Source organism: Equus asinus, chromosome 7 (genome assembly GCF_041296235.1).
Source record: "Equus asinus isolate D_3611 breed Donkey chromosome 7, EquAss-T2T_v2, whole genome shotgun sequence".
In the NCBI taxonomy this organism is placed as follows: domain Eukaryota; kingdom Metazoa; phylum Chordata; class Mammalia; order Perissodactyla; family Equidae; genus Equus; species Equus asinus.
In genome coordinates this window covers 28,503,728-28,518,639 of record NC_091796.1, presented here as the reverse complement: position 1 = coordinate 28,518,639, position 14,912 = coordinate 28,503,728, and the positions used below count along the sequence as shown (strand labels likewise).

The following is a 14,912-nucleotide window of genomic DNA, read 5'->3' as shown; positions in this document are numbered from 1 at the left end:
TGTCAATGCACAGCTAACACCTGGGCTTTGAGTTCCCGCTTCATTTCTGGCACCTGGAGATTACATTTTTCTTATAAGCTCAACAATGCATTTTTAATTACTTAATGCATTGTGTGCAAAATTCACATGTCTCTGCAGCTTTTCTGACTCCCATGCTATGCCACTAAATTGGCAGAAGCCGGAGAGGACCACCTGTCTCAGTTCTGCCGGCCTGCACTTTGCCCCAACACCGGCAGCTGTCTGTGCCCTCAGTTCTTGTTCCACCTGAGAGGCCAAGTCTGCTTCGACCCCCTGGCCCCATTCTGGTCTGCTCCAAGCCACTGCACTGAATCATGCCATGCCCAGCTGCATCCCCAAATATAATTCAACATGGGTGTGGAGCTAAGGGAGACAAAGAGAGTGAGTGAAAATGAGTTCCCCGGAGATGTGGAGCTTGAGTCTGTTCTAGGATGCAGGACTATTTAAATTCAACCCCCAAACCAAGCACACTTTATTCTGAAAACACATCACACACATAAATTTTATAAGATGGGCACCTCGCTGCCCAGGGAAGGCCATGACAAACCACATGGCAAGAAGAGAGATGCTGAACAGCAGAACCTAGAGGAGACTGGAATTGCCTTCCTCTGCCAGGAGGGTGGGAAACAGCCCACCGAAGAAGCAGTTCTGGGCGTGGCTTGCATTACCTGTGTCTCCATACTCTCCAAAGATATTGATGAAGACGTCGGCATCAGTCCCTGCACCAATGACATCACCAGTGTACACCTTGACTTCATACTTGTTACCTGCGAATGAGGACAGAGAAAGCCTCAGCTCCTTGGGATCCTGAGGAGAGAAGAAGAGAGGTCCCAAAGCAGCTACCACACCATCCCCTTTCCCTCCAGCAATGCATGAGTTGTCCCCATTACTGTCAGTAGCCAAGCAAGAAACAAGTCGCCTGATATTGGTTCCCAAATGGTCTTTGCTAAACTGCATGCATAGCAAAAATCAGAGGAAGAAGGGACTTCTGTTTTCATCTACTAACGTGTTGCCTTGGGCTGCATCAGTCAACCCAAATCCAAGGTGCCACCCTCAACCAACTCACCAGCGTGTGTCCCTTGGCTATTGAGATGACTCTAACTTGGCCCCCTGCATCTACTCTGCCTTCTCCTATCTGTTCTCTACACTACATCACAGTATAAAAATTTACTGGAGATAGTGGATTATGCAAATGAAATCAAACTTATATGTAAATTTCAAGGCCATCACCAATGCAAAGGCTAGAGGCACCAACAGAAGCCAGCAAATGCATGCTTAGGGATTACCTCATTTGAAGACCTGTATCTGCTTCCTATACCTTTGCTCCATTTATTGAACAGAAATCCATTCTCTATAACCCCCAAATGCCTCAGACTTCTCCATGGCCTTGAGAGGGGATGGGGCTCAATGGAAACTTGACAACATCATGACCCCTGCCCAGGTCTCCCCAGCTGGAGCTTGCCTTAGGGTGGAGGGCAAAGGGCAGGGGTTGCAGTGTGGTACAGAAAAGAGACCCCTCTAGATTTTCTTCCGGTGCTGACAATTTCAAGAACTGAGGCAACTTTCCCTTCCTTTTCCCTTCCTGCAATGGTTTTCTATTTTTTGTGTAGCAGAATCCTGTTTTCAGATGTCTCAAGCCCAATATGTGAAGCTGATAAAAATTAGAGCTTTTTGGGGACCAGACCAGTGGTGTAGCAGTTAAGTTCGCACATTCTGCTTTGTCAGCCCAGGGTTTGCCAGTTCGGAACCCGGGCATGGGCCTATGCACTGCTTATTAAGCCATGCTGTGCCAGGCATCCCACATATAAAGTAGAGGAAGATGGGCACAGATGTTAGCTCAGGGCCAATCTTCCTCAGTGAAAAGAGGAGGATTGGCGGCAGATGTTAGCTCAGGGCTAATCTTCCTCAGGAAGAAAAAGATAGAGCTGTCTCAATTGAGGCAAGAGTCTCAGACCCTCCGCTTACCTCCACCCTAGAGACTTCCCTGATGTCCCAGCCCTCAGGGCTCTTTCTCTTCTGCCCTCCGTGGCTCCGGCCTGCACTTTGCCCCAACACCGGCAGCTGTCTGTGCCCTCAGTTCTTGTTCCACCTGAGAGGCCAAGTCTGTTGTCTGTGTCAATGTTTTCCAAGTTTCGTCAATTACTGCCTTGTACTGTTTGCTGTTTCTTGCAGGCGAGGCTTTTAAGTTCCTCAAGAACTTAAAAGACGGCTGGGAGCAGGACTTCCTTCTCTTCTGTAGCCTCCCCACAGCCCCCAGGGCAATACTGGGCACAGGTTAGAGTCTCACTGAGTATGTCGAAAAGTGAATTGAATCGGATTTCCTGAAGCTCAAAGTCCCAGGGAAGTTGCTCAGGGCAAAGGACTCAGGTGGGAGATGAGGAGAAAACCCAGTTGTGTCCCTTCCCCATCTCAAGTCGTGCCCAGCAGTACAGGGCCAGCCCCTCTAGAGATGCCACAGTGCAGAATACTGCGGTGGACCCACAGGACACGCCACCCCTACAGCCCTGAAGGCTGGTCTTTGACCTGCTGAGGACCCTAAGCCAAGAGGGAGCAACGTCTTCTCTTTCTCTTCTCAATCTTCACTCGGTGAAACCCATCAAAGGGGAGGGAAGACCCTCCAATCCTTGTCCCCAACTGAAGGCTCCAACAGGACAATCGTTCTCAGATCCCCACTGCCTCTTGCTTCCCCATGAAGACCCTCTGAGATGGGAGATAGAATCAGGGCCTTCAGAAGAGGACAGACCCAGGCAACCCTCAGGTCAGTGGCTTGAAACTCGGGCCACGTTCAGGCTACCTGGAGAGCTTAACAAGGCAGATTTCCAGGTTCCCCTTCCCGAGATGCTGAGTCGTGTGGTTGTAAAGGACCAGGAAGGCCTCAGTCACATCCAGCTGATTGTGCCCTTGATCATCTTCCAAGTTGCAGAGGCCTTCCACTGGGGAGTTGGTTCTTTCCTCCCCTGGCTGGTAGGGCCTCTGAGAACCATTCATTTTGGTTCAAGTCCTTTCTCAGATTCAGTCCAGGGCTCCCTTCACACAGAGGCAAGACTCCTCTGCAGGGTGGCAAGATGCCCAAGGCCCCCTGACCAGTGGTGCCAGGGTGGGGTGGGGACTGGGAAAGGCTCTGAAGGCCACTGTTGAGCATGGGTCAGTCAGAAGGGGCAGGAGGACTCCAGAGGGAACTGGGCGCAGCGAGGCAGGAGAAAGGATGAGGGGAGCTGGGAAGCATTTGTAGAAGGAGTATCAGACATTCCGAATCATGGCAGGAGGCAGAATTTGAGTTAGTGGGTTGAATTATAAAGAGGAATATTTTAGCTCACCAATAGAAATAGTTTCTAGTAGCTATGGCTGTCCCACAAAGGACTGAGACGCCCTTGGGGGAAGTGAGTTTCCCATCCCCAGAGACACCTAAGCACTCACTGTGTGCCAAGCACATTGATGGAGAGCCATCTGTCAGGGATGCTGCAGAGAAAATGCCAGAGGTGAGGGAATGTGAGAACACCAAGGATGCTTTTCAATCTGCAATCCCACGACACTTGACCAGGAAAGGCAGCCCTGCAGAGTGTGGAGGGAAGCCAGGAGAGCAGGGGAGCATCTCAGAAGATGAGGGAGGTACCCAAGGCCGGTGCGCCTGAGGCCTGGGAAACGGGAGCTGCAGGCAGGGCTTTGGGAACACACAGCATCCCTGTCCTGGGAAAGCAGAGCTTCGGGACTGAAGTGAGGCCATGTGGGAGACAAGCCAAGGGCAGGGGATCAAGGGACCAGACAGAGCTGGGGTAGGAAAGAGCTTCCAGGCCTTTCCAGTTGAGGCAGACAAGGGACCCACGCCCAGGGATCAAGAAGTCAAGTGAACAGAGTGCGGGAAGAAGTCAATTCTGGAACAAGACTGGACTGTCTTCTAGACTCTGTGGAACTTTCTATGGCAAGATGGAGCCCTGGGTCCCCATGCAGCTGGCTGGGTGGAGAGCAGGATCCCCATGTGTCAGGTGACCTTTGATCACACAGAGGAAAGGCCAAGGGCTGCAGGGGGGTGGGGGGACATACCTTACAAACCACTCTTTAAAAGGCCCCATAGATGCACAATGAGGCCTACTATGCTACTCTTCTCCTTCTTTCTTCCACATTTCCACTTCAAGCAGAACCCCATACTATCTGATTTGCCATTTTCCAAACAAGGCCTAGGGCCCAGTGCCAATCCTAAACTGTGATTAAATGCATATGTTGATGGAAGAGCAAGGCTGAATAAGAGCAGGGCTTCGTTCTCTCACGGTCGGCCAGCTGTCAGCGCAGGGCATCAAGCCTTCCTCTGAGATGGTCATAGGAGACCCCCCACCCCCACCCTGGTTTCCTGTGATCAGAATTTCAATAAGTGCAAACTTGCCATCTGGTCACAAGTGGGTTTTTCAGCCAGAGGGGAAGGTGAAGGGTCAATCAAATGCCTGCCCCAGAGGTCACAGGGAACAAGGCAGTCAGGAGAAGATGAGGAGAGGAAAGGGTTGAAAGAGAATAGCCAGGGCTGACTCACCTTCTTGGGCAAATAATACTAAACATTCACAAAGGTCTTGCAGTTCACAAGGAACTTGCACATCCTTGATGTCATCTGATCCATACAGTGGCCACATAATATAGGCGGGGCAGGTACTATTGACATCCTCATTGACAGAAAGGAAGCTGAGGCTCGGAGGGCAAGGTGGCTTGCCCCAGGACGCACAGCTGTTAAAAGATGCAAGAGCGGCTCAAAGCCAGGTGTCTTGTCTCTGAGTCCAGGGCTCTTTCCAGCATCCCTCATGGCCTTTTGTGATCTAAGCCAAGGGTCAGCAACACTTTTCTGTAAGTGCCAGATAATAAATATTCTAGGCCTTACAGGCCACTTGGTCCCTGTTGCAACCACTCAGCTCTGCCACTCTGTTACCGAAGCAGCCATACCCAACTCAATGTGAACACTGTGTACACAAACGGGCCTGGCTGTGTTCCAAGAAAACTTTATTTATGGACGCTGACATTTGGTGCTGCTTTCCCTGCCCCCGCAAGGCTGTGTGACTGGGCTTAGCCTGATGCTCCCCCAAGTCCAGTGGAGAAGGGGCTGTCTGGGGGTTCCTGAAGGTGGGGATAGATGGCAGCACCAGCTCTGCAACCTTGGGCATTGTGCCTTCAGCTCATTGCCTGGCTGGGAGGGAGCAAGGAGCAGAGATGGGAAGACAGAGCAAGGTCAAGGTGGAGAAGGGGAAAGCAAGGCGTTCATTGCCCTTCCTGAGCAAGCACAGGAGAAGCAGGGCCTAGTGATGCATCTTGGGAATTGTCACCCAAGCCCCTACTCTAGAGCTGGCCTGTGGTTTACCCATTTGGGATCTTAGCTGCTATAAAATCCTCCCTAGAGCTGGTTTCCCTCTGGCCTTTTGGCAGGGGTACCATTAGCCCATACAGCACCTTTGTGTACATTAGGAAGAGAGATCCCTTCTTCAAGACACTTTACTGCCATCTGTTGGATAATTGTGACAATAAACGCACAAATCTATAAACTCCAAGATGTGAAAAGTGTCTCCTTATGGAGTGGCACTTGTGCAGTGTACCACCTGCACATCTGCACTCAGCAACCCTACCTTTCAGGTAGTAGACTCCTTCCACTCAAGGTCAGTGTGAGCCCAAAGAGGTTAAACTGATTTGAGCATCGATCTGAACAATATACAATAAGGGATACAGACCAGAGATGAAGCTGATCACAGAGTGCCTTCCAAAGCCAAACAGAATTGAGCTGGGGACCTGTACAGACGGCGTAGTTGCAGCCTAAAAGCAGATTGCCGCCTCAAGGCCACAGCATCGGGTGGCCTGTGTCCTTCTCGTCCTGCCCAGGGGATACACAAGACCTGCCTCGCCCTGTTCTTCCCCTGCAGGCCCCATGGCAGAGGCACAAGGCTGCTCCCTCCAGATGGAAATCTGTCCCATGCAGGCCAGGCGGAAGCTGCCTGCGTGGGCTTCCAGAAAAGGCAGGCACTGGAAGGCCCTAGCTGCCTCCTGTGCCGGGTGCGCCAGCCGCCCCCACAGCCTCCCCTGCACTCTGTCTGGAACAGTCAGCACACAGCCAAGACAGAACACATCAAAGAGTCACCCTGGGTGGCGGGGGAAGGCACAACCATGAGGGGGCCGGAACCCCCGACTCCTGGTGCCACATGCACAGCTGAGCCCAGCTGAGCTGCTTGTCACGTTCCCGACGACAGAAGTCAAGCTAATGCCCCCGTCTCGCTTGCGAAGAAGGGACCATCCCACACAACGTGATTTGAGCCTCAAGAAGCTCACGTGGTCCAGGCTTTTTTGGGAAGCAGAGACTCATGAATGAACTGGTGATGAACTGACGCTTGGAGTTTCTTTCCCTGCCTCTCATCCATTCTCAGATCCTGTGTAATTAGCATGTGGCTTTATTGTCTGGGCAAGTGAGGGGTGAGGAGGGGGTTGGAAGGAGGATGACCGGACGTGATTTTACCCCCAACCGAATCCGCAGTGGTTCCTGCACCGACAGCCATCATTTCCGCTCACTGAGAGCCAGACGTGGGGAAGTGAGATCTCGCCGGCTCTGCGTAGGAGGAGATGAAAACCTTGAGGAGAGAAATTCAGCAGGGCTGCCCCGGGGTTGGGGGACAAGGTGGAATGTTCTCCCCCAGCCAGGGAAGGTCCCTGACAACTCAACCCTGCACAGATGTGTGGAGGGTGTGGTCAGCGGAATCCAAGGATGAGCAGCAATGCTCCGTGCCCAGAGCTGGGCCATGGCCACTGACCCATGCACGCCCTCCCGGCCAGCGGGCTCGAGTTCTCCCTTCCTGCAGGCTGCCCCAAGAAGCTTTCCCCTTCCTTCTCAAGGGTCCGGAAGCCAGAATCTCTCACCCAGCTTCACCCTATTCTTCAAATAGGACTGGAACTTTTTTGCTTTCTCTAGAATGCCCTCAAACTCACTGCCTTTGCAGATGCACCTGCTCATCAAAATAATAATAAAAAGAGCCTCTATTCCTTACTGAGGACCTACTATAGGTCAGTCACACCTATTACCTCATTGAATCCTCACGATGACAGACCCTATTGCTACTATTGTCACCACTTACTGATAAAGTGAGGGAAGCAGGAGGTTAAGAAAGTGTAACCATGGGGCTGGCCCCGTGGCCCAGTGGTTAAGTTTGCCCACTTGGCTTCAAAGGCCTAGGGTTTCACTGGTTCGGATCCTGGGTGCAGACATGGCACTGCTCATCAGGCCATGCTGAGGCAGCGTCCCACATGCCACAACTAGAAGGACCCACAAACAAAAAGATATACAACTATATACTGGGGGGATTTGGGGAGAAAAAAAAGAAGAAGATTGGCAATAGTTGTTAGCTCAGGTGCCAATCTTTAAAAAAAATTTAAAAGAAGAAAGTTAACCAAGTCGAGACCCTGCCATTAGAAAGGGTGAAAGCCAGATGCAGACTCAGGGGATCTGGACAAGAAACTCTCCCTGAGCTGCCACCCACCCTGGCCGTTTGAGCTTAAACTCCACCTCCCAGAGCTGCTGTGCTCCACTCCAGAACTCCTGGGGTCTATGTCACTTATTTGGCACTTAACAGGTGCTCAAACAAGCCGTGGGTTTGACCTCAGCTGAGTCCAGTTATGCAACAACATTAAACCATCACTCAGTCCTTAATAGTTGCTCATGAGAAGTAATCAAGAAAAAGCACTCTACCCCTTTAGCACTCCCAGATAAATACGCATCTAATAAGTCTTCCTGAGAAACTGTACTGTAAGCCTGAGGTTATCAGGTGTTGAAACAGTATGGAGATAAACTTTCACTCCATTTAGCTCATCGTGCTCATCCTCCATCCAGTTCATCTCGAAGCCCACGGAGCTATTTCCACGTGCCCCTCAGTCACTCATCTTCCTTGGCTCCCTCTCCTGCTGCTCTGCAGAAGACCCATCCCGTCCACTTGCACGCTCTGCAACCTCAGCTCCATTTCTTCCCTTTCCAACCCCGGCTCCACTCCACTGCTGGAGTGTATCCTCCCATAGCTCTGGGAAAGCGGCACTTCTCAAACGCTGCTGGAGGAACAGAACGCAGTCTGGGGGGTGGGTGATACAACATGCTAACATTCTGCAAACCCCTGCAGCCAACAATTCAATCCCTGTGCATAATAAATAGATTATACTAGGAAATAATTGTGTTCATAGATTACCTATAAAGACGTCTATCACAGCACTGTTAATAATAACAAAAAACTGAGAACAACCTTAAAATATCCAAAATGGTGGATTGTTGGGGTGAATTGTGGTATTCATCCATTCATGGAATACCATGCAGCCATTTAAAATAATGGTTTAGATTATTCAATGCTAGAATAGAATGTTGAGTGTAAAAACCTGGTCACAAAGTTGACTGTAATACAATACCATTTTTAATCAATATGTAGTGTTTAACATATTCAGGCACAAAAAAAGAACAGGAAGGAAATTCACCCAAGTGTTAACAGGAGCGTCTCCAAGGCTATCCTACGCAGTGATGAAGTTCAAGGCTCTGGGTTTGCTCTTGGCTCCATCACTTATATGCAGATTACTTAACCTCTCTGCGCTCAGTTTTCCTCATCTGTAAAATGGAGATAATAATAATACCTCCCTTTTGGAACTGTTGTGAAGATGATAGATAGATAGATGATAGATAGATAGATAGATAGATAGATGATAGATCAGAAAGGTGCTTGACTCTAAGTGCCCAATAAAATTTAGCTATTATCACTTTGGGGTGATGGGATTATTGAAGATTTTATTATTCTTCTTCTTATTCTTACTTTTTTGAAATTTTTGACAACAGCCATATTTTACCCTGTAATTGAAAACTAAAGATTGAAGTCACCTAAAGTTAATACTTGAATGAGTCATGCTCCCTGGAGTCCAGGGGAAGCTGTTGCAAACTCCTGCGAGTCTATAAGACACCCGTAAAGAAAACCCGTGCACGTGACAGACATTTTTACGTCCTCCAGCCGACTTTGACACCAGCCAATTTTGAGCTGGTCAGAGTGACTGTGAGGCTGGAGGGAGGATTGAGGACCGGACGGAGGAAGAAAGAAAGCAGAAGCAAGGGCCACCAGGTATGCCTCCAGCCCCAGGCAGGCGGGAACCCCTTCTCTGACACCCGCTGGGCTCACTCTGGCCAACACTTGGAGCTCAGGGGAGGGGTCCAGCAGGAAACCATTGCTGGCTGGAATGGACACCCACCGCTGGATCAGGCCGAGGCAATGTCTGCCTCATAGGTGCAGATTTTCAAGCATACAAATGCAGCTCTAAGGACGTGTTAGCTCCACAAATAGAAAAAAAAAAAAGGGGTTATTATAAACACCTATCTGAAAGTCAAAATAACCTAGTATGGGGCAATTATACAATTCCATGCATTCCCCAAAGGTTCTGGCTGCTGGGTTGAAAGAGAGCATGTCTGGCAGTGGTCTCAGGGAAGCTGAGGCCTCAGTGAAGCTGTGAGTTGAAGGGCCTGATCCCAGCTCCGTGAACAAGACGCTGTGTCATCAGAGCCCTTCAGTTCCCTCAAGTGCCCTCGTTCTGTTTGAAAGCCTAGCAAACTCTTTCTCAACCACGAAGTCTCAGCTTGGGCATCACCTCCTCCATGAAGCCCTCCTGATTCATCCTTCCTCTATGCTTCCGTTGGCCTGGGTCAGCCCCCACTTAGAGCAGTCTACCTCTTTGCACTGTGATTATTTATTGGTCCAACTCTCTCCCCTTTAGACTCTAAGCTCCTAGATAGAAAGGCCCCTACATATTTACCCTGAGCACAGGATTCGGTGCATAGAAGATTCCCAGTAAGTGCCCATTGAATGACTGAATGACACTGGAGGAGCACAAGCTGGCATCTTGAGCCCAGGGCTCTAGCTTTGTCCATAGTTACACTGTGTGACCAAGAGCAGGTGGCTTACCCTCCCTGGGCTTCCATTTTCTCTTCTATAAAATGGAGGGAGAATAGGTAAGGTCCTTCTGGGTCCTGAATTTCTCTGATATTCTTCATTGAGGCCTCATTTGAAACAGTTCTCTTCTTCCCACTCTTTCCGGAGACAATTTTCTGCAATGCTAAGTGGGAGCAGATGAGGTGGGCGGGAAGCTGCTGTCAGGTTCAGAGGAGGAGAGCGCTGCAGGGCTGGCCCAGCTCTCCCACCCGGAAACCCTCATGGCTGTGAGTCTGTGGGCCCAGGGCCACCCCCCATAGGATTCGAGGGGACGATGACTCCCAAGCAGGACCCACAGCGAACAGAGCTCAGAGGGGCCTGGGATCATTTTCAACTGGGTTAAGGGGGAACGTCAGGGAGAGGGAAGAGGATTGGGAAGGGGGTGCTCCCTGCAGGCTTCAAGGGCAGTCAAGGTCATGAGTCTATTTCCAGTTGTCTAGATGAGGCTGCTGGATCCTAGAGGGGATCCTGGCACTGAGTGGCCCCAAAACCCGTTCTGATTCTAAGATGCCAGAATCTTGAGTCTGTGCTTCTGAGTCAGAACAAGCCTGGGTGTAGGAGAGGAGGAAGGGGAAACACCAGGATCATAATAACAACAGCAACCACCACCGCGATACTCAGGACCTAGTGCAGTGCTGGGCGCACAGTCACTGCTCGGTAATGGACCGCACTGCACTGAGGCTTTATGTTCATTTCCTCAGCTAACCAGCTCAACCACTTTAGGAAGCAGGAATTAACGTAATCCCCATTTTACAGATGAGGAGACAGAAGCACAGAGCTCCAGATATCTGCTCATGTTTGCGTAACTCGTAGAGTGGCAGAGCCAGGTTTTGACCACAGAGAATGGGGTCCAGAGACGATGCTCATGAAGGGGAGGTGGGCCCTATGCAGAAGAATCGAAAGTATGGGGTGATGGGGGATGAAACAGGGGAGAAGCATCCACAGCAGAAGGGAGGGCTCCAAAAGCCAGGCTCCTCTTGCCCCTGTGGAGGAAGGCTAGTCCCGAACCCATCTTTCTCTGTTTGTGAGGATAAACACTCTACTGATCCTGAAAAGATCTGAGAGGCCAACTAGTGTGCCCACTCTATGGTGGAAGAAACTGAGGATGGGCGAGCCACTGAGATCTGCCCCAGGTCTCATCACGACTGGGTGGCAAAGCCAGAACCAGAACTCGGGGTGTAGGTCCCATGTGCTCTCTGACCCGGAGAGCTATATTTCAAAATGAACGATTTGCTTACTCTATGGTGTCATCCAACAGAATCTGGGGACACATCAAGGCTGCTGGTTTATTTATGCTGGTATATCACGATGGGTGTGTTTTGCATCAATCACCCAGACTGCTTTCGTTTTGCACTAGCTTTTGCACCATGCCGTCCTCTGGCAGGTCCAGAACACACTGCAGGTCAGCACAAGTTGCACATTCCCCTAATATGTTAATCACAATCCCTTTCTTGTCTTGTCCTTTCTTCAAATGCACCCTGGGCACTGTGCCCAATGTGGTCTCGCCAAGACTGGGTACACATCTGGAGCTGTGTGATAATCATTATGTAGCACGGCGTGGATAGTAATGAAATTATAACCCAGTTACCTGATGAAATACGCAGGAGTGGAAATACTGATTGTGCTGGACAAACACAATTCCATTCCTCCCTGTTACCCAGGCTGCGGGCAGCTTTCGGCCGCCAGAACTGGCTGTCCCACTTGTTATAGCGAAAAAAAAAAAAAAGCCAATCCATTTGCTCTATACTGGGAGTCTGAAAGAAAACGTCCTCCACCCCTCCCCACCGCCTGCCTGCTCCCAGCCCACCTGCCCAAGCTGTTGCTTCTTTCTTGTGAGCTCTGTTTCCTCCAACAATCAGCCCTGTGGTCTCTTTGGAGAACAATTCAGAACTGGCTGCCTCGCCAGCAGACGGTGGCCCCCAGCCCAAGCTCATTCAAGACCCAACACTGGTCACCCTGAATCTACCAGAGAGACCACACCATCTTATCCCACTCTGTCTAACTCAGCTGTCCCTACTCCCCGATCTTTCAATACTGCCCCTTACCTCACCTCCAGCCTCAGAGACGTTCCCTGAGCCTCCTTGGGGCCAGAGAGGGATGCAGAGTCCTGCATCCTTGGCCTGGGCAACTCTGCAGTGTGCTTATCCATTGCACCTGCATGCTGGACCGCATGAATGTCACACCGAAAGTGACAACATCAAGGTAGGGGGAGTGAAATCAGTGGGCATGAGACGCCTGGAGCCTAGCAAGAGAGACGAGAGACACTTAGCTAGCAGAGTACCAGAGAGAGCCAGCACTGCCAGGGACCTCAGACAACCTCCAGTCCAACCTTCTGGTAGATGAGGAAGCAGTGCGGAGAGGACGACTAACTTGTCTAAGACACACAGTTACCGACGGGCAAGACTAGAAGCCAGCTCTCTGCCCCTCGAAGAGCTCTTTCCACCCATCTCTGCTGCTGGTCTTCAGAAGTGGGCGTGTCTACACACACTCCTGACCGTGCACACCTGAGCCTGTTGCCACCAATCTTCACCCAAACCCCTAAGTCCCAATGACCAAGTCTGCAGGTACAAGGGAAAGTGTTGCCCGCAGAGAAATCTGAGCGTGGCTCGAGATACCAGACAGACGCAGATTAAGTAGTTAGAGCCCAAAGAGGCAAATAGCAGTCCCTGAGATAGAGTGTTTCTCAGCTATTTATCCATCTCAGCACACCTGAGGGCTACAACCCACCCCCATCAGCCACAGTGGCTTTCTGGCTGGGATTCAGCCAGAACATCTGAATCTCAGGGAGTGGGTCATAAAGTTTCTCCTCTCTGCCCATGAGATTCCTCACACATCCCCTGACTGTGGTTGGGGCGGGGGCCCCACTGCGAATCACCGCACTACAGTGGAAGGCGCAGACCTCCATTTCTCCGGAGTTTGTGGTGGGAGGGGAACTCAAGGCAAGGAAGCAGGTGATGCTTTTCAGAGAGGCTGGGGCTTTAAACCCACTGGGGTTTGGGCGGCGTGGAGAAAACCAAAGGAGAGGATGAAAGAGTGCAGGTGAGGGAGAAGAGGTGGTGGTCCTGACATTTCCTCTCACCCTGGCATATGCTGTAGTGTGAGATCCACAATATTCTCACTAAATGACTTGAGACAGAAGTCTGGGAGCAAGGAGACCCCCTGCTAGGCAGCAGCCAGGCGGGCCCCTGGGGACCTGGAGAGCAGCCCTGCTGCATCCTTGCTGGGTTTGATGGAATGGGACCTGAACCCCAGAAACTGCTGTCAGTGGTCAGGCTTCCAGTCCACAATCTGGGAGCAGGTTGGAGGAGGGTGTCTCATCCTGTCCCTCAGGCTTCAGTCCCATTTCCTCTGCGTCCCTGGAAACCTCACCATGGTTTATGAGTGCTGGAGAAAACAGCTTTCAGAGCCACTGCCTGCCAGACCCTGGAGCCAACACAATCTGAGCAAACAGGTTGAGAAGTGGGAGATGCTAGCCTGAGACCAAGAAACAGGGGAGGAGGTGAGAGGTGGTCTATGCGTGCTCACCTCGACCTTCATTGCGGGTACAAAGTAAGGATAATAATAAACCTTACTCCTAGGAGTGCAATGGATTTTAAATAAGATGCTAGTCGTAAAGCATATGCACATGAAGACACAGGCTACAGAAATATTTTGTCCAAAAGTCCTGTAGCTCGTAGGTGGCATTGCTGGGATTTGAACCTAGGACTCCATAACTTGGGACATGGAGCTCTGAACAATGATGCCCTCCACCCTGTTTGCGGGTACCTTGTGCTATGGCAGTCAGTCCTCCACTAGACTGTGAGCACCTTGAGGGAAAGGACCACGTCCTTACCCCAGACCCAGCATCTAAGAGCATCTCAGGGGGCATCACTCATGGCAGCTATTGATGTTAATGCTTCAATTCAAGGCCTGGGAGACTGTACTCAGATTCTGGCCAGGGGCTTTCATCAGTGTGTAAATGTCAATGCAGCTACTCTGCCCCTCTGGGTTCTGGGTTGTCAAGAGGGTGAGCCATTCCAGACAGGATGGGAGAAATCCTCCAGGAAGGGAGTCAGGCATCCATGGCAATGGAGGGGATGTCAAGAGGCAGATGGTAGGAGGGAAAATTCACTACACTTCCGGAACATTTCGATAGCCAAGACTGTGCTCTCAGGAGTAATCAACGCAAATATGCTGAAAAAGAGGCTGCCAACTTTCCCCAGGCCCCAGAAGGTGCCAGGACCCCTGACACCCACTCTAAGAAGGAGCTGAGCATGGAGATGGTTGCTAACTCCCTGTTCGGGCTGCATGTATGTCTGAGATGCTTAATCAGAAGGTGTGATGTCTCCCTGGACAATTCCATTGAGATGTTAGAGGGAACCAGCCAAGACTGGGACACCCACTTCTGCTGACTCACATGGGGATGTGTCAGGAAAATCTGAGAGGTTTCCCCAGCAGCCTTCAGGTCCTGGGCAAGAACCGAGGACTTGGGGTGGAGGCAACATTTTCATCTTCTCTTCCAGGTGAATATGAAGCCTTTGACTACAAAGTCAATATGGTGTATTATCACAGTTAGGAACAGTTAACTAAAACTTAGGGTGCATTAAAAGAAACAGGACATCAAGAGACCCTGAATAGCCAAAAGAATCCTAAAAAGGAGGAACAAAGTTGGAGGTCTCACACATCCTGATTTCAAAACTCCTACAAAGCTACAGCAATCAAAACAGTGTGGTATTGGCTGAGGACAGACATTTAGACCAATGGAACAGAGCAGAGACCCCAGAAATAAACCCTCATGTATGTGGTCAAATGATTTTCAACAAGAGTGCCAAGACCATTCAATGCGGAAAGGACAGTCTTTGCAACAAATAGTGCTGAGAAAACTGGATATCCACGTGCAAAAGAAGGAAATTGGACCCTTACCTTACATAATATACAAAAATTAATTCAAAATGGATG

The 14,912-nt window shown here is 50.5% G+C and overlaps 1 protein-coding gene across 2 annotated transcripts in view; it reads right to left on the bottom strand.

The window, feature by feature from the left end:
- The window catches only part of LOXHD1 (lipoxygenase homology PLAT domains 1), a 169,710-nt gene that overhangs the window by 133,560 nt on the left and 21,238 nt on the right, over positions 1-14,912 (bottom strand). For both annotated transcript variants that reach the window (XM_044774666.2, XM_014828921.3), the window contains exon 5: positions 687-785. In XM_044774666.2, the coding sequence (XP_044630601.2) occupies positions 687-785 (99 nt within the window). The remainder of the gene's footprint in view (positions 1-686; positions 786-14,912) is intronic.